A 24,241-nucleotide genomic window follows, 5' to 3' on the forward strand; every position below is an offset into this window, starting at 1 on the left:
GGCGGTGAGAGGAGAAGATAAAAATGAAGGATGGAGCAGGTTGACAGAACAGAAAGAAAGACACTGAAAAGGGCAGGACGGACAGAAGTGGCAGGACATTAAGCCTCTGAGGACGTTACTAATTGGACAATGAGTCGAATAACTGAGACCTAAAGTATGTGACAAGTCGCTGCCATAGGGAATTATCGTGTCTGCCTATTGTGGACAAGTGACAGTGATTCTCAAAGAAAATGGGACATGGAAACTTTTGACTGGTTGTCCCTCAAGACTTTCCTTCTCTACAACAATAATGAACTCTGCTCTGTGTCTTTCTCTAGATGACTGTGTTGATTTCTGTGTCTCTTCCACTCAGAGAAGCCATATTGTATATAGAGACGAAACCATAAAGACCCTCAGCTCACACACACACCCCTTGCTGTCACCCCAATTAACCCAATTAACCCTAAAGACAGTAGAGAGAGATGGACACACGTCTGTAGGAATGAGAGTGACTTTGGAATATGAATTTTTATTATTGCAGTATTATACGAATCATCTCTTACACTGAGATCCAGGTGAGAATTTGATTGTAGGGTTTCTCGTGAAATAGATGGAGACAGCCCTCTGGTGTTTTTGTATTGAGATTCAAAATAATGAGAATAATAATAATGATGATGATAATGATAATAATGAAATCCAAGTATTCATCAGTCAGCCATACTTAGCAACAAGCACACTGTTGGGACAAAAATATGAATTATGTAGTCCCAGACATTCCATTATATATAAGGGAAGAAGATGCAATGCAGACTGGATGCTATTTTTATTGTTTTGATTGAAGGAAGTTCATTTGTTTAACTGAGTATTAATTACAGTATATTCTGTATGATGCTGCGATTGTGTTTGTGTATGAAAGCCATATTCTTGTATTTTTGTTTTTAAAAAAAATGTTTTTTAGATTTTTTTTGAACCAGGTAAAATTGATGGAAAATTTGTGTGGAAAAAAGACAGAATGACATTGTTTTATTGGATGCACAATATCATCCAAATGTTTTTTTATGATTATTATTCTCTAAAAAGAGGGGAAATTATGTTGGACAGAAGTGTTTTATTATCATTTAAACCTCTGTGTTTTTCTGAGCACTTACTGGAATTTGTTCTGATGTGAACTCAAAGCACTTCATCACTTAACACTCGCGGTGTGACCCTGTTAAAACAGAAAACAATGCAAGAGTGGTCGTTAATACCATAGTCTGAGCAACAGTGTAGTAGACGGGGAATAAAATGCTCATTTAAAAAAGGCAGGTAAAATAAACAGACCACATGCGGTCATTAAAAGATGACCATTAGAGGTCAATAAAAAATAATAATAACCTGAATTACTCGAATATTGGTTTCAGTTCAATTCAGTTGACTGGAGATAAAGTTTAAAATGAAAAAGTGGGAATATGTAACACTTTAAATCTCTGTTTCACATCCTCTCAGGACACTAAAACATAACAGTGCTTAAATGTAAAAAAAAAAAAAAAAAAATGAAATCTCCAATTTGAACTGAAGTAAATCACAAACACTATTAATTTTAAAATGTAATAAAAAAATGTGAGTGTTTTTGCCAAATGCAGATGAAAGTCTTATTAGAAAATTGTGAGGATAGTCAGATTTCTAACAGTAGTGATCAATGAATTAAACAAGACATATTCTCTAGCACTTTGGAATAAAGTCCTTGAAACTGATCAAAACACACTGGAATTTATCAAACCTGCCAAATAGAAGGGAAAAAAAAACAAGTCCTCAGAATGTGAATAAGAATTTTTTCCTATTGAGATTTATGGTTCAGTGTCTGATCTGAGGGCTCGGTTCATCTCACATGTTCTGATGTCAGACGGGGGGAAAACAGAGACATTTAAACATTTAATTGTTGCCATCCGACGTGCACTACACACCCATACTGTAGCTGTCACATACAAATATGTGTGAGCGCACATGTTCTCGGGTGTTAAATGGTATAATGTGTGCAGATGAATGCGTGTGTGTGGTTGCTTGTAAAAGTGTGTATGATTTTTTTTTGTTTTTAATTAAACAGCTAACCCCTTGCCCATCACTGTGAATCTAATGTTATCCTGCCATCTTTGTGAATACTCCACCCACTCATCAAATAAAATGAACAAATGTAAAAAGAAAAACAGTGATACAGATGATGATAACAATAAAATATTCCAGTAGAGGAGCACAACTCAAGGCGTTGTTGTTTCTTTCTTGCTTCTGTGCCACACAATAAAGACATGAAATGAAACGGTTCTGTTTGTTTATCATATTTTCTTAGTTTAACACATGCTTCAAATAGGTCGACAAGTTTTGCTCCTCACATACATTTGCACATTTGTTGGTTACTAACATGCATCCTCCACTACACAGCGGCAGAGGTTTAACAGGCATTCCTATGCAGCCTTTCACTTTATGTGCGATGCCTGTGTAAATTCACAGCACATCATCCAAGAGTTGCAAACACAAGGGACAAATCAGTGGTAAAATAAATATCAAAGATGTCTGTGTCACTGCAGATAGCCACGTTACACATCATAGCTCACATACTATTGATCCTTAATTTAAAAAAAAAAAGAAAGAAAAGAAAAGAAAAAAAAAGTGTGGAGCAGGTCAGATCGACTCCTGGTGCGAAGCAGGTCATCGTTTGAGTGTGTCGGATTCAACAAAGACGTCGCCGTAGATTGGTCTGAAATGAACACCAAAGCACGGAGAGTACAAGGGAGAGTGTCTCACTTATGAGAAACTATATGCGAGCGAGCATGTGTGTGTGTGTGTGTGTGTGTGTGTGTGTACATTGGTGGTTTGCTCATGTGTCTGCATGTGTGCATCTCCATGAATTTGCGTGTGTGTGTGTGTATGTGTGTGCGTTTTCCGCTATGTGTGTGTGTGTGTGTGTTGTCTGAAGCAGCCCCAGGGAGGGGCTCTGACATTGAAGACGGGTTAAATCCTGTTTTACATTCAAGTGGCAGGCCCTAGTTCATTAGAGTGAGGATCATTCCTCCTCAAGACCAAAGGAAGCGCATACTAAACAAGAGCAGTTGTTGGGGAGAAAATGCCATTGTACGTGCAAAACCGTATGTACTGTATAAGTGTGTGTGTGTGCACTGATGTGCTGTGAAAATAACCTCTGGTTTCCTCTTCAACTCTTCTCCTTTGTGGAGTAGCTACCGTCTTTATGCACAAACTTAAAGGTGCTGCTTGTATGCTTGAAATCATTGTGCACTATTTGTATCAATATGCATGCGTGTGTGTGTGTGTGTGTGTGTGTGTGTGTGTGTGTGTGTGTGTCGTGGCAGCTCTCCTGACTGTCTTCCACTGAGCCTGTCAGTGAGTCACCCATACGCCCTCTCTGTCACTGACTTTGATGGCTTATCTTACCTCCTGAATTGGAGTCGTGCTCCCGGGGGAAATACCTTAGCACATGTAAATGCATTTGAAAGAGTAAAAATATGGGTAGGAATAATAGAGTGAGGGATGGAAGAAGACACCCAGACAGCTTCCACCTGGCTGGCATGGGCTCACCACACCTCAGCAACCCCTCTCTTCCCTCCATCCCTCCTGTACTCTACTACCTCGACTATTTTCATCTTTGTCGTTTGTTTCCCAACAATCTCCCTCTCTCGTCTCCCCTCAGCCGGGAGAAGGCCAATCCGTCCCTTAATGCGGGTCTAAAGGCAGGCGCTCTGATCCGTACGTATGGCATTTAACACCTGAGAGCAGATGAGCCATCTGTGTTCAAAATAAGCAGAGGTTAGACGGCTCCCACTTTCAAGGTAGCTAAGATGTGAAGCAGAGGTTTTTGGGAGATGTGTGATGATGCTGGACCTGGACTTGGCCGCTGCGGCCGCTGTTGTGGTTGCTGTAGCCGCTCGGGGTCTGGTCTGGGGGTGGTGGGTGGTGGGTGGTGGGTGGTGGGGGGGTAGATGGTGTTTGTCAGTGAGGGTGCGTCTCCTGCCTCTGGGCGCCCTGCCCTTTAGACGCGCCAGGCCTCAGGAGCCTCCTGCATGCCAAACAGACCTGTGCAGTCAAATGCAGCCACAGAGAGTCAGGGGAGGAGGGAGGAGGAGGAGGGAGGAGGGAGGGAGGAGGGAGGTAGACGAGGAGGAGAAGCGAACGTGAGGAGGAGTCCAGAAAGAAAAAGGACTGGAGGGCGAAAAGGGTAGAAGAGGATCTTAGGGAGGGAGCCAGGGGAGAGAGGGAGGGATGGAGGGAGGGAGGGAGGCGATGGGGCTGGATGGAGGAGGAGGAGGTGGTGGTGGTGCTGGTGGTGCTGGTCACACTGCAGCAGCCATCCAGACACACCCTGCATGTGAAACACAACTGCACTGAGACGCCCAGGGAATCGGCGAAGGAGAGGTGGGAGGAGAGCGAAGGAGAGAGAGAGAGAGGAGGAGAGGAGGAGAGGAACAGAGGGTGACTCTGAGGTGAGTCTCAACAGCAACACTGTGTGTCGATGGCTGGGAGATATCACAGACCTTCGCCCTAACCCAGTCAGCGATAGCAATCACAGACAAAGCCCCCCATCGCCAACACTCCCACACACACACATACATACACACACACACACATACATACACACTTGCTCTGCTCAGTTCCTATATTCATACATGCCTGCACATGAGCACCTCATTATAAAAATTATGCATCTACAGCATGTGTGTGTGGACAGTTTATGTAGATCTTTTGACTCCTGCTGCAGGAAAACTTACTACTGACTCTTGACAGAACTTCCACACTATATTGGGCCTTTTTTTCATGATCTTAAAAAATATAACAACTTCCTATAAGTTTCTGGGTCACAGGTAGAGAGGCCTTTACTTGTGCCGATCATTTTCCAAGTGATGCCCTCAGTTGACACTTGTCAATTTAAAATGTACACATAATGAATGTTTTATGAACTGATGCCATTGGTCTACATAGTCTTACTACACACTTCCTATAAGGCCTGAAGGAAAAAGAAAAGAAAGATCTGCTGTCGCCTGTGTTTGAGATAACCTCATATAAAAAAGTAAAAAATATGAATAATGGAAAAAAAAAAAGTCCTTCAGTGTCCATCATAGAGGGCTGTGCTGATGGGACCACGGCCAGAATAACCAGCTGCAGGGTCACTACTGACCTGCAGCTGCCTACTGGGTAATCCAGTTTCAGGCAGGACCGTGGATTGTATATAAAAATCTCTGATTTGCTTTAGTGGTCAGCACCAAGAGAGATGGGAAAGTGAAATCTTTTTTTTTTTTAAATAGATATTACGTATGTCTATTTATCTCTTATTCTGTCTCCTTATGATTGTTGTTTAATGAAGATTAGGGGCCATCGCTTTTTCCAAATGTGAAAAGAAAACGTTTCATCAAAGATTTCTCCTGGTTTTATTACTGTACTGTATTTACAGTAGGGTGCATTGAAAGTGGTGCACACTCAAACAAAAAGTTAACAACAGTGAATGCCATTCCCACACACACACCCAGCATCAACAACTTTTACATACTATTGACCATTCTAAACATCCAGTGAAACAGCAACTGTATGATAAAATTCACTCAGAAGATCAGATGGTTCATGGTTATGTTAAGGTATTGTACATACCGGTACATACAATACCAAGCAAAACATACAACCACAGAATAAGCTGTAAAAAAAATACTCTTTGTTTCCAAAAGTCTAGAGTTAATAATAATGACAAACAAAAAACTGACAAAAGTGCTATTGTCGTTAATAAAACAAAATTTTAAAAAAATTACTTCACAGGGTAAATTTAAACCTCTGCAAAAAAATAAATTCTGAGCCCTGGATATATATGCAATCACAAAGAGAGAGCTCAAACATGTGAACATGTTATGTCCATCTCTCCGGATCTCTCAGCATATCACAAGCAGCTTCTTTTTATTTTCAAGACGACTTTTATGAAAACTTCAAGTAGTTGATCACAGTTATAATTATGTTGAACAAGAGTCTAAGACAAACAGCATCTAGCAACAGCTGGCAGAGAAGAGCCAGCAGTCTAAAAAATGATTGCATACAGTGCCCTGAAAAGTAAACTTGAAGAAGAAATATGTGATATTTCCAATGTGCCTGTGAATATGAAGATGCAAAAATTGAAAAAAACAAACAAAACAAAAAAGATAATAATTTTCAGACAGATTGATAACGCAAGTGAAGCAGCTTTGAATATAAGTGATTGTAAGAAATTTTACAAAACAGTCAATTTATTCACCAGCGGTGAGTGTAGTCAAACATATCACCACTCCTCTCATCTGTTCTTCAAAAAGTCTTTCTTTACCTTTACAACAGTCTTTACAGACACATCATATCTATAAACTCACACACAGCCGCTGTATGAACTTGTAGGCTTCTTTGCTCGCACACACACACACACACACATACAAATAAGGGACAACCCTGAATCGAAGCAACACGCACACACACAGCTTCTCCATGGCTCTCTATTTCTTTGGCCCCTTGCTGTCACTGTCCTCACTGTCCTGGGAGCCACGGTAACCCCGGAGTTCGCGCCTCTCCCGGCACTCTCTGCACTCGTCCTCGTCCTCCCCCTCCTCGTCCCCCTCGTGGATGATCTCCACCTCCAGGCGGCCGATGTAAAGAGATACTGCGCAGAGCCAGAAGAGGGCGACGGTGCCCACCGCCGCTCCTTGGAGCAGCAGCGCTGGCACGGACAGCAGCATCATCCTCCGCAAGGCGAAGAGGCTGCCAATGTACGAGGCGCCGCCAAACGACACACACACGCCTCCCAGGATGAAGAAGGCTGAGGAAAAACAGATTGACATGGTATTATTGTAGGGATGCAATTAATTTCCTCTCTGTAATGAAGTCTGGGAGCGAGGCAGGTTGGATCTACTCATTCACTTAATTATTTAGGTGAAAATTATAGATGAAGAGGAATATTTCCTGATGTGGAAAACTATTTTAGACAACATAATTATACATGCTGAACCTATGATTTAACACTGGAAAAATGTAAAAAATAGATCTGACCTCATGACTTCATTCATTACCATGGCTGTTGTTTTCTGCTTTTTTTTTTTTTTACACATTAATGTGCATCAAACTCAATGACTATGAATCATAAATGATTTAACGAAGGTCTTGTTTGATCAACTTTTAACACCCGAAAAGCAGAACTTCATATAACCGTTGACATTGGTTACAGGATTTCACCACCTCGTGATGATTTTTATCAATTGCAGAAATCCTTGTGAAATTATTCATTTAAAACCTGCCGGTGAATTCACAAACTAAATCTATTGGAAGATTCTCTCAGAAACTGATGGATTTTCAGACAAATGGAGCCCAGTTATTGATGCTTCACTTTTTTCTTCTTCTCTTTTTTTTAAGTAGTTATTTCATGGACATTTAATGATTTTCGAATGCAATTACATTTTCATGTTAATCCAATAGTTTTAAAAGATTGAAAGGTCCAGTGTGTAAAATGAGGGGAAAACAGTGACATCTACCATTCAGATTCTATTATATATCTATTAAATAATTATATTGTTTATTGTTAAAGCAGAAGTAAGCGGTATGTTTGTGTTAATACAAGTCTTAAATAGTTATATCTTCCGACGGCAATCACTTATATATAGAGTGTTTGGTCTGAAACACGGGTCTGTCAGTCACTCTGCTCTGCTGTAAGCCGAGGAGAAAACTGTCCTTGTATCCTACAACCTTTATCCAATGAGGAGAGAGAATCGCATAAAGGGGCGGTCCTCTCTGTGTGTGCAGCCAAGGAATGCGCGAGCATGTGGTGACGTAGGGACGAGGACCAATAGATCCATGACGAGGGCGGGGACTTCTAACTCCATCGGCTGACAAGAAGTTAGCCAAAACGACTGGATCGCTTACTTCTGCTTTAATGTGAAACTCTTGAAATGTGCTCTCTGGTTGGCTGGATTTTCCATTCCGTACAAACATGGCGGCGCAAGATGACGACACTCTCTAAGCAAGATCCTTGCTATATGTATATAAAAGAAGAATTATAAGACTATGAAAACCAAACAGATTTTATTTTATCGCGATTATTCACTTATACAAATATATTCATTGGTAGTAGGCTATATTCAGATTTTGCCAATAAAGCCTGACAAATATTACATGCTGGACCTTTAAGGTCTACAGCAACTCCTTGTTACTGAACGTGCATCACCAGCCACTGTTTGTTGCTGCACCACTGTAGTAGGCTACATGTCACAGAGTGTTGTACCGTATCCTGCTTCTCGTCCCACTTCGCTCTGGACGAATGCGATGACACCGATCCCAGTGGCCAGCAGGCCGTTCCTGAACCATGAGAGGAATCCTGCAAAACAGTCAGAGCCACAAATAAACAACCAGCACTTTAAAGCCTGAGAGGAAATCAGTGCTGAACACCAGGATCAATCACACTGTTTACATGAAGCACGGCCCTCCCAGATGCCTCTGTTTATCAAGGCTTTCAAGCAGACTTAGACAATTCTCAGATCATTTATAGACAAATTACCCAAGGGAACAAGTATAAAGATTTAATGTAAGAAAAATTATGTTTAGACATTTTAGAGAATAATGGAAACTTAATAAAATGCTAATCAATAAACATATCTGTATGAGCTTTGTCCTAATCCCAGACTTCAAACTATGTGTAGCTACTATGTGTTCACACAGTGGCAAAGTGACAAAATGAAGTGTAGCCTACTCAAAGATGAAAAACACTTGATTTGAGTGCACTTTGGTTCCACAGTGCAATGCACAGAGGAAATCAAAGTGATCCTTACAGGAGCAGCATAACTGAACTTTCAGCTGCTGATATGAGATGAAGAGCGAAAAATCTGTGAGGTGAGGAAAATTGTAGAAAGGGGGGAGAGTTCAGCAGGATTGTGCATGGTGAACCAGTTTTACTTGGGCAAAGATCAGAGTACTTCCTCCACCACTGTGTAAGATAAAAACATAATGTAGGCTACAATACCCACAGAGATCAGAAGAGGAATAAAGGGAGGACCAGTGTAAAGAAATAAAACCCCAAAGTTACCTGTTTCATGGGACTTCCTCAGCATCTGCAAAACATCAGAGAGGAAATACTATCAGCCTGTGGTTCAAAGAACAAAACATGAAGTGGATTCAGCAGTGACACAACTTCTGTAGTTAGGTTTCTTCAGAGGCAAAACGAAAGTAAAAGCAGCTGTGACAATTCACAGTTTACTTTGGTCAGCGATCAGTCCGTGGTGATGCATAAAAGCGGGTTTCCTCCGGGACTGGACCTACCAAAGCGTCCGCCTTATCGAGGTCTGTCAGCTGGTAGTGCTGCTGCTGCGGCTCCGGCCCCCGGCTCTTCCCCCACGGCCCCTTGTCCCCCCTGTCCCCCTGCCGCAGCCGGCCCGGGTTGTGCAGCCTCCGCAGTGGCGGCGGCCGGACCAGCTTCACCGCCCGGGCGAAGTGGCACACGGCCTGGGGCAGCTGCCTTCTCATGAACAGACTGAGGAAGGCCATCACATCACTATGCTGAGTCCCTGCTAGCTAGAAGAACAGGAGCTGAACGCCGAAGCACAACAACACCACCTCCGCATGCCCTGTGAACTCCGGCCCGGAAAGAGCTGTCCTCGCGAGCAGGTATGCCGGAATGACGACAGCGCCACCATGCTGACGTCACGTCAAAGAAGCAGCACGGCTTTACAAAATATAATATAAACGACATTATTTCACACCGCAGCTGGTTTTCTTTCATTTATTTTTTTGGGCCAGTTTACGTTTATAGACGCTGACATTTTCCTTCAAACTCAGGTTAAAAACATAACCTGCAGTTACATATTGATGCCACGCGAGGGCGCCAGACCATAAGGTTACAATACACATTAGCTTATTACAGTAACAGTAGCCTACAACACTGAGAGGCAACAGCAAAAATAGCCTACCGGTAGGCCTACTTTGAATTTGAAAAGGCAAAAGTGTGTGTGGGGGTGGTTTCTTAAAAATATTTCATTATAAAGGAAGCATTAGAATTGCATTCTGTAGTGTATGACACTGTGTCCAAGTGTGGAAAATTGTTTCATAAGGGGGACAAATATCATCTGATGAAGTGAAGTGGAGCTGCATGATATGCAAAAAAACAACAACCCCAAAACAAACCAAACACACAATATTGTAATCATATGGGCAGAAATTCTGATATCAGTTTTTATTTTTATTTATTTACTTATTTTTAACATTTTGGGGCTTTTCATGTCTTTATTAGATAGAGAGAGACAGGAACTTGGGGAGGCAGACAAAAGGGGGAATGACTTGCAGGAAAGGGCTGCCCGATGCGGGATTCGAACCGGGGCCGCCTGCAGCGAGGACCACAACCTCTACACACCTGCTCAACCCACTGCGCTGCTCGATGCCCCAGTGATATCAATTGTAAATGGTCATTTTTGCTTTTGATTTTCAATTGATGATGTGATTTTTGTTTTTTGGCTCTTGTACCAAACAAACATGTCCCTTTATGCCTCAAGAATGTGTTGGCTTGTGTGTCTCTGTAGCAACACAAGACTTACAGTAAGTACGGTGCTAACAATGCACAACAATGTTGTGATACATTGTCGCAGCTCCTATTGCACTTGGCCCTATTGCAATTTTGATTACATGGCAAGTAATTGTGATGTAATCTGAGGTTCTAAGCACACTCCCAGTTATTATTCACCTTCTTCCGTTGCACATCGTCATACACACACATACACACTCACTGACACTGCACAACTTTGTGTGCATATCAGATGAACCTGTGTTGGTGTGTGTGTGTTTATGAGGCATAGATCTGTGCTCCCACGTGTCCTCTGTGAGGATGAGTGTACGGCCTCTTCCTGAGGGCCCTTTGTCTCCTTCAGTCTGCTGGGAGCCAGAGAGACCACGCCTGTCATACCTGATTGTTTAGTGTGAGGAGCATAGAGAGCTGCTGCTTAGATGGGAGTTTGTATTTGTGTGTGAGTGGGTGTTTCTGTGTGTGTGTGTGTGTGTGTGTGTGTGTGTGTGTGTGTGTGTGTGTGTGTGTGTGTGTGTGTGTGTGTGTGTGTGTGTGTGTGTGTGTGTGTGTGTGTGTGTGTGTGTGTGTGTGGACAGTGGGGTCTTTTACAGAAAGCCAAATCTTTGATGTGATGCACAGCTGACCCTCTGGTCGCTCTCACGCTACTGTCCCTAACACAATGGGAGCCTGACGTTTGTATACGCACACACAAACACACATCCAGCTCATAAGAATCAAATATTTCTCTGTGATATTTGCAATTTGGAAAAGCATTCTTCACCTTCATTCATGTGCATGTTCTTATCATATCATCTTACTATTGTTTACAGTAAAGTGTTGGCATGTTATGCAAATATGCCTTTGTGTACTGCCTTTTTCTGTACTGTTTATGCAAATATGTTCTCATGAATGATAAATTATAACATACTGTACATAATTAGATGTTGATGTTGATTTACTCATCTCGAAATCCTGACGTGGTATTGAGTGAAGGATTTACTAACTGATTTTTCAACCTTGTCACTGAAGACTCTTATATCTTTAAAGATCATCAGCCTTCATGAAAGTCAAGTTTTTCTCTTGTAACTTAAATATAAAGTGTCTGTCATCCTTTTGAATGTGAGTCACTCAGTCATTTCAGATGTGTGTGTGTCTTTTTAATACGTTCTGTGTTTTTCTCTTTATCATAGTGTGGTAATAAGATAAACTTTAACACACATGGACACAAACACACAGGTTTTCCGGGTGTGTTCCAGGCTTCCCAGGATGCTATATTTGCCTGATCATGTGGAGGCCACAGTGGACAGGCACGGGAGTGTGTGTGTGTGTGTGTGTGTGTGTGTGTGTGTGTGTGTGTGTGTGTGTGTGTGTGTGTGTGTGTGTGTGTGTGTGTGTGTGTGTGTGTGTGTGTGTGTCTCCATGAAGGGAGGAGAATCATAACTGTGAACATGTGGCACTTTATCTCAAACACAAGCAAGTTATTCTGCATACTCGTGCACCCGCGGGAGTGTATCCATGCAACCAAAAATGTTGAAACTCAAAAGATAAACACATTCCTATTAGCTCTTATCACAGAGTTTGTACAGTGTATATAGACATCAATCAAAACAGAAACCTGGGCAGTGTGTCAGTGACAGGGAAGGACATGCACGTTTTCAGTTCTGGGACTGGATTTCTCCTTTATATGGGTTTTTATTATGTCAGTGAAGTCACCTGAAATTTGCGCTGACAGAAGATCTTTGCCAGACTGACATTGTTTGTCCCATCGCAACAAGCATGAATAGAATAAGATTAGTAGCTGCGGACTCAGTTGAGAAATTCTGTCTTTGTCTGTTTTGGATGAACACCATGACTGGACAAAATGAAAACATAAAGGACCTAAACTGACAACTTCTGCTACATTAATGTACAATGTGTCCAAAACAGTGCACCAATAGGCACGGTAAAGGTAAAATGCATTAACACACTTAGAGTGCTGACTGAAACTTTAATCACCACTGTCTGAATCTGTGTCCCTTGGGGGATTACCTGTTGTACAGACTCTTTTATAATATTTATGCTGATACTAGGTCTGCTTTTAATAATGTGTCATGGACTAAGGGGTAGGGGGGTGGAGGAGCCATTTTTGTCACATTGTGCAGTGTGGACATAACAGTTTTTTCACCGTAACCACAGACAGAATATTCCTCTATTATATCTGTGAGCTATTTTAAGGAAGGCCGGCCACGCAGTTTATCCTCAAATTCCCCCTGCCTTTCCACTTCTCTAACCCCTGTCACTCACTTTCATTTGCCTTTGCCACAGTTTCCTCAGTTTCACTGGACAAACCTCTCTAACTCTATAGTTATTCATTGTGCAAGTATGGACAATGGGTCACATGGTGCTTTTTACATGATGAAATCATTTCTGACAGTGACGTGTATTCATACAGACAGCTCCTTTTTGTGTAGTTCAAATGTTACTCAATCTTTTCTCTTCATCTGCCCCATTGCTGTTTAACTCCGTCCCTCTTTTCTCTCACACGCTCAACTTTGCCTCTGCAGTTTCTTTACCTAGACTGCTCTCTTTCTGATTCACATTACCCCTTTCTTTTTATCAAACAGACAAAGAAACAGCTTTGAAATGGTGTGCGAGTGCCGCGTTTCTATTTTGAAAGTAGTCATCTGACTGGCATGATCTTCATGATTTGTGCTGTCATTTATGCAGCCTCACTGGGCATTTCACTCTCAATTCTGCCAAGCCAAACACACGTAATGTTCCATTTCTCTACCACAACCATGACCTTGTGCGCGTTTGAGACTAAAAAAGTAAAAAACACAAATTATTTTCTGCAAAAAAACAAGTTCATCAAAATGTCTTGTGTCCGGCAATAGTTCCATGAACAACCCAGAACTGTTGAATGTTTTCATGCTGTATCAGCCTGCAAAAGACAAAAGAAAGCAAGTCTACTTATGGGCCTCAGCTATCTGTTGACTCTTTGTTGTTCTCTCTGCTTGATTCCTGCGGTGTCAACAGAGAAGAGGAAGGGGAGAGAGAGGGAGAGAGAGATAGAGGGACAGAGAGAAGGAGGAGGAGATGTGTATACGTGCGGCACTGCACTGGTCTGTGTTACTTCAGTCTGGGGGATTCCAGCCAGCTGCGTTGGGAGCACTGACCTTGGCAAAGAGTACACTGTTTTTCAGTCTCTGGGACAAACAAGTGTTAGATACGAGTGTCAACTGGTCAGCAGACAAATGATTTACTGGCTTTAATAAACATAGAGAGAGGTTACTGCTTGAAAAATCAGTGCCCCACATTAAATAAATGCAATAGTGCCAATATAGAACAAAAATGTTTTATGGATATACCGCTGTGCTCTTTTCAACTTTTATGTAATTCTGGCACATTTCATTACATAAAATGTGCATTGTAAGTTATTTTGAGAGAAAATACTATGATGTACCAACACTACAGGATACAGGATGGGAAGCTGTTGGGGTTATTCAATGTTGCAGGTGTGTGAATGTGTGTGTTTCCAAGCTTGTTTTTTCCTTTAATTATGGTTCAGCTCTCTTTTTGATCTCCTGGTACATGGGAGCCCTGATTTATTTTGAGGAGGGTTGTTTTCTCTGACCATAACTCTTGCACCCATTACATTGTTGGAGCCTACATCTTGTGCTAATGGCTTGCACGTGTGTGTACTTGTATGCATGTGTGTTCTATCACCTATGTCTGCTGTATAATCAAGTCAATGTTAAGCTCTGTAGTGGACATGTCATATTTTAGGAGCTGTTCAAACATTACCTTGGGCAATGCGGGAACTCTGTACACATTCTCTCCTGCAATCAAAGCCAAATAATGAATCATCCTTCATCTCTCACTGCTGTGAAAACAATGGTATCATTCTTACTGTAATATCTGACATGACTCTGGCTGCTTGGCAGTGGCAGAACCTGGAGGGATTATGTTATTTCTCATCAGTTTTACTTACCGTGTGGGCTGTGTGACTTGAAAATGAGCTCATTAAGCAAATATTGAGTGGTAAGAATTTCCTTTGTCCCTTGAAGCACACTCGCCCTAAGGTCAACCTTTGGACAACTGCGCTGCGCTCAGCTGGAAAAGCTGCCTCAGAGTCAAACTGGACTTCCTGGTCACATCTTTTCCATATCAACAATAAAAATGTGTCACATCTCCATATCAGCAACAATAAAGCATACAGCATGATGTTGTACATCCTTGATGTGCTGCTCTCAGATGAGCTCAACTAACAATAAAATGGTCATAAAATGATTTTTGAATTATGGTTCCATCCTGTCATCATTTGTACAGAGATGATAAACAGAAACGTCATCTACTGCCCACAGATGAGCAAGCAGGTAGTTAGCTGAAGCCAATCAATATCTTACTCTTCATGCAACTCCATAACGTTTGTTCCTTTTTTTTTGTGTCCATCCACAAACAAACCAGAGACACATTTAAATCTAAATCATTAATACATGAAATATGACATGTCGCTGTTCATGTACTGATATTTTTTAATTCTGGTTTTTATTCATTTTTGGTGTCTTTCTTTTCCCTTACAGAAAAACCACATGAACTTCACATGTGATTCACATGTGAAACATTTTACACATAGGAATCAATTTTCAATCGTTTTTTATTTTATGTGAATCACATGTAAATTCCCATGTGAACCCATTTACCACATGTTTTGCACATGTGCTCTACATCGTGATCACATGTGTAAAACATGTTACTACGAAAATGGATTCACATGGGAATTCACTTATGATGATTCCATGTGCACATTTTTTCACATGTGAAAAATCACCTGAGAATCACATGAAGTTCATGTGGTTTTTCTGTAAGGGTTGTTTTTGTTTTGTTTCTGACAAGGGACAAGGGTAGTTGTGGGGTATATACACATTTGTCGATGAAAATTGTTAGAAATATTTGTGAAACTGAATGAAAATAAACAAATCAACAAATCATCCCTTACTTGCTATTGAGTGTCGCTGTTTACAGCTTGAGGACAGATCAGAATCTTGACCAGAAGACGATCTCCGACTGTGAAGTGGTCTTTGCTTGACTGAGTTCAATGACTCGACAAGCATGCGGTCAGTCAGGCACAATTGATCCGAAGCCTGATAAGTCTGTTAACCCCAGCTTCACCACTACTCCATGTTGTTTATGCTCATTGTGCTTAAAGGAGCAGTTCCAATTTTTGAGAAATTAGTTCATTTGCTCCCAGATGAAAAAATCTTCACAACTCATATTTATATGGTAAATATTAAGTTTAGCCTGGCACAAACATTGGAAACATGTAGGGTGATAGACCCTGGTACCAAAGTCCACAAACTAGCATCTATATGTACTGTAAAGTATTGATGTGGGTGACTGCTTATGCTAAAGATCAATGTGTATTCTTATTGACATACTGTAACGCGCAGCCTTGTTCTTGGCTGAACATCAACTTTCCAAGGGGTTCATGGACAAAACAGATTTCATGTAACGATCAAACAAACGAAACGCCACCGTGGTGCAATTTAACTTAAAGATCCTCGTCTCTTTTAATTTAGACGGGCTTTCCCCGCTCGGCCGCTCTGAGCGCACAATGATCACCAAAATAAATAAATTACATACAAGACACGCAAAAAACCCCGGTCTTTACACTTTCTAAATTAAGTAAATAACCCCCCCAAACGAAATATCACTTTTTGAACCGAATGGTTCACGATAAATATGTCCACAAATCATAAACTTTCACGATACTGCGGCACAATACAATACAACGCCGAGCGGCTCGTGCGCCGGAGGAAAACAAATAAACAAACAAAAGGAGTCAGTCTCACCCCGTTAACCCGTGGTCCTTTGTGTCAGTCCACTGGGAACAGAGTCAAGCCAGGAGGGAAACTCAACTGGCTTCCGCCAGACCAGGAGGGAAACTCGACTGGACTCCGCCGGACCAGGAGGGAAACTCCACTGGCGGCTCCGTCTCCTCAGTCCGTGTCTCGGCTCCGTCCGATACCCCACAGTCTAAGATACACCGCTCTCCCCCATCTACCGCCAGCCGTCCACCATCTCCTCCGACCCTCACCAGGTGTCCTCCTTCCCCCGGTCCACGTCACATCCTCCCTTTATCCCCTCGGCCCACAAATTTTACTATTATTATTTTAATAATTTCAAGGCACCCACACTACCCATTTAGTTTACAGACTACATCTCACATCAGGCAACCAAGTGCACTTTTCTTTTAAACTTTTGTTTGCACACTGTACATTTTATTCCATGTCAAGGTGACGCTGTCACAGATCCCCCCCCCCCAGCCGGAGGTATCGGAGGCTGAACCCCGAAAAAGGGTTTCAGGTTGACCACGTTGACTGTGTCTACCCTCTTACTCTGGTCGTTCGTCTGTATCAGGTAGTTTATGGGGCCTAACTTTCTCACCACTGTCGCTGGACCTGACCATTTAGGCGCAAGCTTGGATGAGAATCCGTCTGATGCTTTGGAAAGTGGGTGTGTGCGGACCCAGACCTGGTCTCCCAGGAGGAGTTGTACACCTCTCCTCCGGGTATTATAATACCTGGCTTGTCTGGCCTGACACACTCCCACTCGCCTTTTCACCTCCTCAGCCATCTCCTTTTGCCTCTCCAGGAGCTGGTAGGGCGACTGCTGGGGCGAAGGTGGTGAACCAATCAGTCGCTCCAACGGGCCTTTGAGGGCTCTTCCCAGAGCCAGCTCTGCGGGAGATCTACCCGTAGTCTCATGCTGGGCGGCGTTTATGGCAAAGCGAAACTCTCGGATCCACTGATCCCATTTGTCATGCTGGTTCCCGACATAAGAGGCAATCATGGTTTTGATGGTTCTATTAGAACGTTCTGTTAGATTGGCCTGAGGATGATAACTGGTAGTGAACTTCTGTGTCACTCCCCAGGTCTTACAGAGGTTAGCCATCTCATGGCCAATGAACTGAGGCCCCCGATCCGTCACCAGCTCCTGCGGGACTCCGAACCGGGTAAAAATCTCGTCCTTGAGAATGGGGATGATGCGAGGGGATTTGCTGTCTTTGAGGGGAAACATTTCAACCCACTTTGTGAAGTAATCCACAATCACCAAAAGGAACTTATTGCCCTTCTTACTGCGAGGGAATGGTCCCATAAGGTCCATACCAAGCTTCTCCCATGGACCTTCGACTGTGGTGGGCTGCATGAATCCGGCTGGCTTTTGGTTGTCAGCCTTGTATAGCTGGCAGGTCTGGCAGTTCCTGACATGATTCCAGACATCTTTCCGAACCGTCGACCACCACGCTACGTCAAGGACCCTAATCAGGGTCTTGAGTCTGCCCAGATGGCCGCTTAAGGGATGGCCATGAAAGTACTCCAGGAAACTGGGTACGAGGGCTTTTGGTACCACTAGTTGGAATTTCTCACCTCCATCTTTTACAGGCGACTTCCGGTACAGCAGGCCCTGTACCAGTGTAAACTCCACCCTTCCGGGTCTACTTGTGGTGGACGTGACCTGCTTTACTCGCTCCAGGATCTCAGGATCCTTTTCCTGAGTTTCTCTTATCTCCGCCAGTGAAGTTGGGAGATCCGAGGGAGAAGGGGAAGTATTTAATGCCACCCAGGCCGCAGGGGCATATGGCTCTGAGACAGCCCTCGACAGGGCGTCTGGGACAATATTTTGTAACCCTTTTCGATACTGGACCCTAAATTGAAACTGCTGGAGCCTTAGGATCCACCGTGTCAGCCTGGAGGATGTTTTAGGGCAGTTGAAAGCCCAGGTCAGAGCCGCATGATCTGTATAAACAGAGAACTCCTTTCCCTCCAGATAATGTCGCCATTTCTCAACCGCCCAGACAACGGCCAGGCACTCCTTCTCGGAGGTAGAATAGTTGCATTCCGCGCCTCGCAACCCCCTGGATGCGTAAGCAACCACCTTCTCCCCTTCCTCAGCGACTTGCAGCAACACCGCCCCCAGCCCAACCTCACTGGCATCGGTGTGCACCTCAAACGGAAGTCCGTGGTCAGGCTGAGTAAGGATAGGAGCACTCACCAAGGCCTGCTTCAGCTGTTCAAAGCTCTGCTGGCATTCTTCCGTCCAGGTCCACTCCACCTCCTTCCTCGTCAGACGATGCAGGGGAGCGGCAAGGTTTGCAAAATGGGATATAAACTTGTGATACCATCCGACGAGTCCCAGGAAGCGTTGCAGGGCCTTGATGTTGGTAGGCGTCGGATAGGCGGTCACTGCCAACGTCTTTTCGGGATCCACCCGCACGCCTTTCTCCGAGACCACATGGCCGAGAAACTTAAGTTCACTACAGAGGAAATTGCACTTTTTGAGATTCAGGGTCAGATTGGCCTCACTTAGCCTCTCCATGACATCATTGAGATCCCTCAGGTGCTGTTCTGTTGTGGGAGAAAAAACTATGACATCGTCAATGTACACAAAACAGATTCTTCCTCTGAGGACCCCCAGCACCTTCTCCATAAGGCGCTGGAATGTAGCCCCGGCATTTTTCAACCCAAACGGCATGCACTTAAACTGGTAGAGGCCAATGGGGGTAATGACAGCCGTTTTGGCTTTACTCTCTTCCGCCATCGCCACCTGCCAGTATCCTGACTTTAAATCCAGGGTGCTGAAAATAGCAGCCCCGTGCATTGACTCCAACAAATCATGGATGATGGGCATGGGGTAGGCGTCCTGGTGCGTCTTGGCGTTCAGAGGCCGAAAATCCACACAGAACCTCATGGACTTGTCAGGCTTTGGAACCAGGACCACAGGTGAGGCCCAAGCGGACTGGGAGGGTTCTATGATGCCATCTTTGAGCATCTGCTCCACATGGTCAATAATAATTTGGCGTTTGTAGGGAGACACCCTATACGCTCTACAGCGTACTGGCACGTTATCAGTAACAAAGATCTGATGCTCTTCCACAGTGGTTGCCCCTAACTTTCCTGAACACACCTTTGGCCAGGCCTGGAAAAGCTCTCGGATTTCCAGGGGGTAACTGGAAAAATCCAGAACAGGGCCGATCTGGCTGGTACTCCCTCCTGGGAGAGGGAGTGCCATGATGAGACTCACACTGACCTGTGGGCTCGGTTTTCCAGGGTTCTGAGAGAGGAAAGAATAGAACGTGTACCCTCTCGGCCCCTTCACTCCATACGTTAGATCACCCAGATTTATAATGGTGGATGTCTTGGTGAGAAAATCTAAACCTAGGATGATAGGGAACGCCAAGTTGTCATCCGCTATTATGTATGTCTCTATCGACCACATCATGTCATGCCAGTTGTACAGCAACTGAATTTTGCCAAGGGCTCCATGGCAGGTCTTTCCATCAGCCAGGGCAAAGCTTTGGTTCTCACTTGGCCTCAGTTGTTCCCCCTCTTGCGCCACCTGTACCCACTGGCTATGCCTCATAAGAGAGTAAGTACAGGCGGTGTCAAAAACAGCCTGACACTGTCTTCCTCTCACCTCTATCGGCACATGCAGAAGAGATGAGGTTTTCTCTTTTCCACGCCGCACCACAGTCACCACATCCGCAGGCTTCTTTGACGTCCACTTCTCTGGTGGCTTTTTTGCCATTCTCCCCTTTGCTTTCTGTTGGTCCACCTTTCCCCAATACTCCTTAGCAGCCGTGCAGTCCTTCTCCACCAACGTGCCCACGGAAACCAGCTGCTCCACAGTAGTGACGGTGCCCCGGAGGCACCCAGCAATTCTGGGGTTGCAGTTATTGAGGATTTTCCTCACTAACTCAGTTTCAGAGATTTCAGGCTTCCACCGTAAACAGAGTGCACGATAGTCGTAGGCAAAATCTCTCACACACTGTTCCGGCAGCTGCACCATATCCCTGAGCTTCTCTTCGACCTCTGCGAGGTAATCAGGAGGAAGGAAGGCGGCCTGAAACGCCTCCTTGAACTCCACCCAACTATGGACCTTACTTTTGGCTACACTCCACCAACTATGGGCCGGCCCTTTAAGCACACTGGATAAGGCACCAACTAGCTCTGCATCACTCAACGGCCGTACCGCAAGAAAGGTCTCACATTGATCAACGAAGTTTAGAGCATCGGCTACCTCCCGAGACCCGCAGAATGAGGGAAAGTCTATGTGAACAGCAGGTTTCGAATACACCACTGCCGCTCCAGTGACCTTGCTGGGAGACACACTGCAAGGAGCAGTGATATCCATCCCCTCCAAGCCTGACTGAAACATGGCCGGTGGCGTTAGGCCAGAGGTTGGGGCCTGAGAGTGTGTCTCTGTCACATTCGAGCTCCTAAGGGGCTCTAGTGGCTCACTGAGGGAGGCAGCGCCGAAGGCTGGAGGAGACATAAGAGGAAGTCCGCTGTCAAAAGTGACATTAAGGGATGGAAGCTGACCATGATAGGCCACGTGGCGGGGCTGTTCATGGCTCAGAGAAGCTGCGTCGCTGGCGGTTGGAGCCCGCGACCCCCCGATGGCGTTGGGGTCTGGAGTGGAGCGTCCCTGGGCTGGTACGGGGCCCCTAGCTCCGAAGAGGGATGCGGGGACCGCGGTGCGACTTAAGCGCTTCAACCGCTGAATCTCTGCACTCCATTTTTCATCCCTCCTCTGCAAACACTCCACTAGCTGGACCTCAAACTGCTTGAGAGTGCTCATCACCCGATGCTCCAAATGTTCAATGTTTGTGTCCACATAGCCCCTGATGCTGTCCTCTCTGTTCAACGTGCTAGTGACTGAGTCGCGAAAATCTCCTTCCAACATGTGCACCTTATCAATTACTGTCTTTAGCTCCTCCCCAAGGGTAGAGATGGCAGGCAGACCAAGGTAAGAGGTGCTTTCTCCCTCCTCCACACCGTCTTCAGGGTCCGGCTCAGACAGATACAGTGAGCTAATCAGGGATGTTATCTCCCCCACAGGATTTCGCCTGGTGACCCACTCATCTCCCCTATTCTCATGGTGCTGATCTGAGGCTTCATGCACCGATGTGGGAGTAGACGCCCGTGTGCCTTCACTGGCAGCCTGACTGCCGGCATCAATTTCAACCAGGGGCAGATTCTCTTCAGTAGCCATCAGTAAAGTTTATCTTAAAGAACACACTTATTTATAAACAATTTTCGGCAAAAGTATGTCAACAGTATGTCACTAATTAACCAGCATGTACGAATTTCACTCTTCGTTACTCCCAAACACAAAAGCTTTGCATACAAAGTTTACAATATTTCCCCAACGAGAGCGCTCATTAATTTAATTCACTCCAAACACGTTATCTATTTCAATTCCCCATACTGGCCACCATCTGTAACGCGCAGCCTTGTTCTTGGCTGAACATCAACTTTCCAAGGGGTTCATGGACAAAACAGATTTCATGTAACGATCAAACAAACGAAACGCCACCGTGGTGCAATTTAACTTAAAGATCCTCGTCTCTTTTAATTTAGACGGGCTTTCCCCGCTCGGCCGCTCTGAGCGCACAATGATCACCAAAATAAATAAATTACATACAAGACACGCAAAAAACCCCGGTCTTTACACTTTCTAAATTAAGTAAACAACCCCCCCAAACGAAATATCACTTTTCGAACCGAATGGTTCACGATAAATATGTCCACAAATCATAAACTTTCACGATACTGCGGCACAATACAATACAACGCCGAGCGGCTCGTGCGCCGGAGGAAAACAAATAAACAAACAAAAGGAGTCAGTCTCACCCCGTTAACCCGTGGTCCTTTGTGTCAGTCCACTGGGAACAGAGTCAAGCCAGGAGGGAAACTCAACTGGCTTCCGCCAGACCAGGAGGGAAACTCGACTGGACTCCGCCGGACCAGGAGGGAAACTCCACTGGCGGCTCCGTCTCCTCAGTCCGTGTCTCGGCTCCGTCCGATACCCCACAGTCTAAGATACACCGCTCTCCCCCATCTACCGCCAGCCGTCCACCATCTCCTCCGACCCTCACCAGGTGTCCTCCTTCCCCCGGTCCACGTCACATCCTCCCTTTATCCCCTCGGCCCACAAATTTTACTATTATTATTTTAATAATTTCAAGGCACCCACACTACCCATTTAGTTTACAGACTACATCTCACATCAGGCAACCAAGTGCACTTTTCTTTTAAACTTTTGTTTGCACACTGTACATTTTATTCCATGTCAAGGTGACGCTGTCACAATACCATAATGCATGTTTGTTTGTTTGTGCACAGAACAGCATAGGCCTACTTACATTCACACTTACTGATGTATGACAGCAGTTCAGATGACCGCTGTCCAAGTCCACCTATAGTATATAGGCTGAGACAGGGCTGCAGTGGAGGCAAACAGATGGATGTGGCGTGCCAGTGTTGCACTAATGTACTCTGGCCCTAATCCCTCAGGGTGAGGTGCTAATCCAGCACCCTAACCCCTGGCCTGTCTTTATCACAGCACATTACCTCACTTCCTCCTGCTACGCAAACATATAGGTGGACCATAATATGTCCAATGTAAAGAAAGTTAAGCAAGGCCTGGGGGGTCCAGTGTCAAGGCTTCAGCATGTCCAAACACCATGGATTTAGCAACAGACACATCAAAAATGTACTCACTCACACCAGGGAGAAATGGAGGCAAACTATGCAATCAATACACATGCAATAATAATAAATACATAGGAAGACAAATAGGTAACAGATTTAAATCTCACTTTCAAATTCAGATAAAACCTCAAAAATAAACACACAAGACTTCATAATTCAAACAGAACAGACGCATGTAGGAAATGTATTATAAATTATAGTATCTGCACTAACATAGCCTACAAGCCGCGAGACTGTATGAATATGCATAAGTAGGCAGACATGCATGTGGCTGGTGATTTTTATTCATAAGTCAGCTTGTTTTTTAAGCCGTCATGCCACCTAGAGAGAAGATTTTGTACAGTGTGCATACTGAGTGTGCACTGAACCTTTGATCCCTAACAAATAGCTACATGTTATTTCACATTATGCTGCCAACAGAAAAGATACAAGACTTGATTTAATTGCATGTTGTTGGTTAAAATTGTTTTTTCTTCTTTTCTTTTTTTTTTAAATCTGTATATGGAAGTTTTTCTGTGCCATCTGAGTTTGAATATGAATTTCTAAGACTGAATTTTTTTAGCATCAAAATCAGACTTTGAATTTTAAAAACCATCAAATTTCTAGCACTGAATTTTTTTTTTTGCATCTTGATTTTTTTTTCAATGTTGAAATAAATTCAGTGTAAAGAAAATTAATGTATACATCTATTGATCTTTCCATTTTATGCAACTGTATACCTCAAGCTTTCAAAGGAAATATTGTATTATTATGCTAACTTTCACAATGGAGCTTTTTGTTATTTTACAGATTAAAAATATTAATACAAAACATATGACAAGCCTATTTAAAAAAAATGCATGCTTGGTATAACTTCCAATGTCACATTTGAATAGACTGGTTCCATAAAAAAGGGCATTTCCTGCTTTACTTCTACTTTAAATACTTAAAGTACTTAATCATATTTACAACATTTTACATAAGACTATAGCCTACTATTTTTTTTCTAATAGTGTAGCTTCCAGGAAAGTATCTGAATTCTCAGCAGAGGGCTATAGGGGATTATAGCCGCTCCATAGGTGTGGTTTTTATGCTGACAGTGATATGTATAGGGCTATAGTGCCAGTTTGCCTTTGCCGTAGCCTATATGCCTACACCAAATTATGAAGAAGTAGGCTACTCCAACGAATGAACACAGCCCCAGTTGTAGAACAAAATACCA

At 43.8% G+C, this 24,241-nt stretch overlaps 1 protein-coding gene across 1 annotated transcript; it reads right to left on the reverse strand.

The window, feature by feature from the left end:
• Positions 1-5,372: 5,372 nt before the first annotated feature.
• Positions 5,373-9,582, reverse strand: tmem160 (transmembrane protein 160). Its single transcript, XM_083984484.1, has 4 exons — positions 9,271-9,582; positions 9,038-9,062; positions 8,240-8,332; positions 5,373-6,784 (listed from the first exon to the last, which is right to left on the reverse strand). Exons 1-4 carry the CDS (start codon positions 9,493-9,495, stop codon positions 6,465-6,467), a joined length of 663 nt encoding a protein of 220 aa, XP_083840610.1. The 5' UTR covers positions 9,496-9,582; the 3' UTR covers positions 5,373-6,464.
• Positions 9,583-24,241: the final 14,659 nt, after the last annotated feature.

This window comes from Trachurus trachurus (assembly GCF_905171665.1).
Source record: "Trachurus trachurus genome assembly, chromosome: 13".
Taxonomy (NCBI): Eukaryota; Metazoa; Chordata; class Actinopteri; order Carangiformes; family Carangidae; genus Trachurus; species Trachurus trachurus.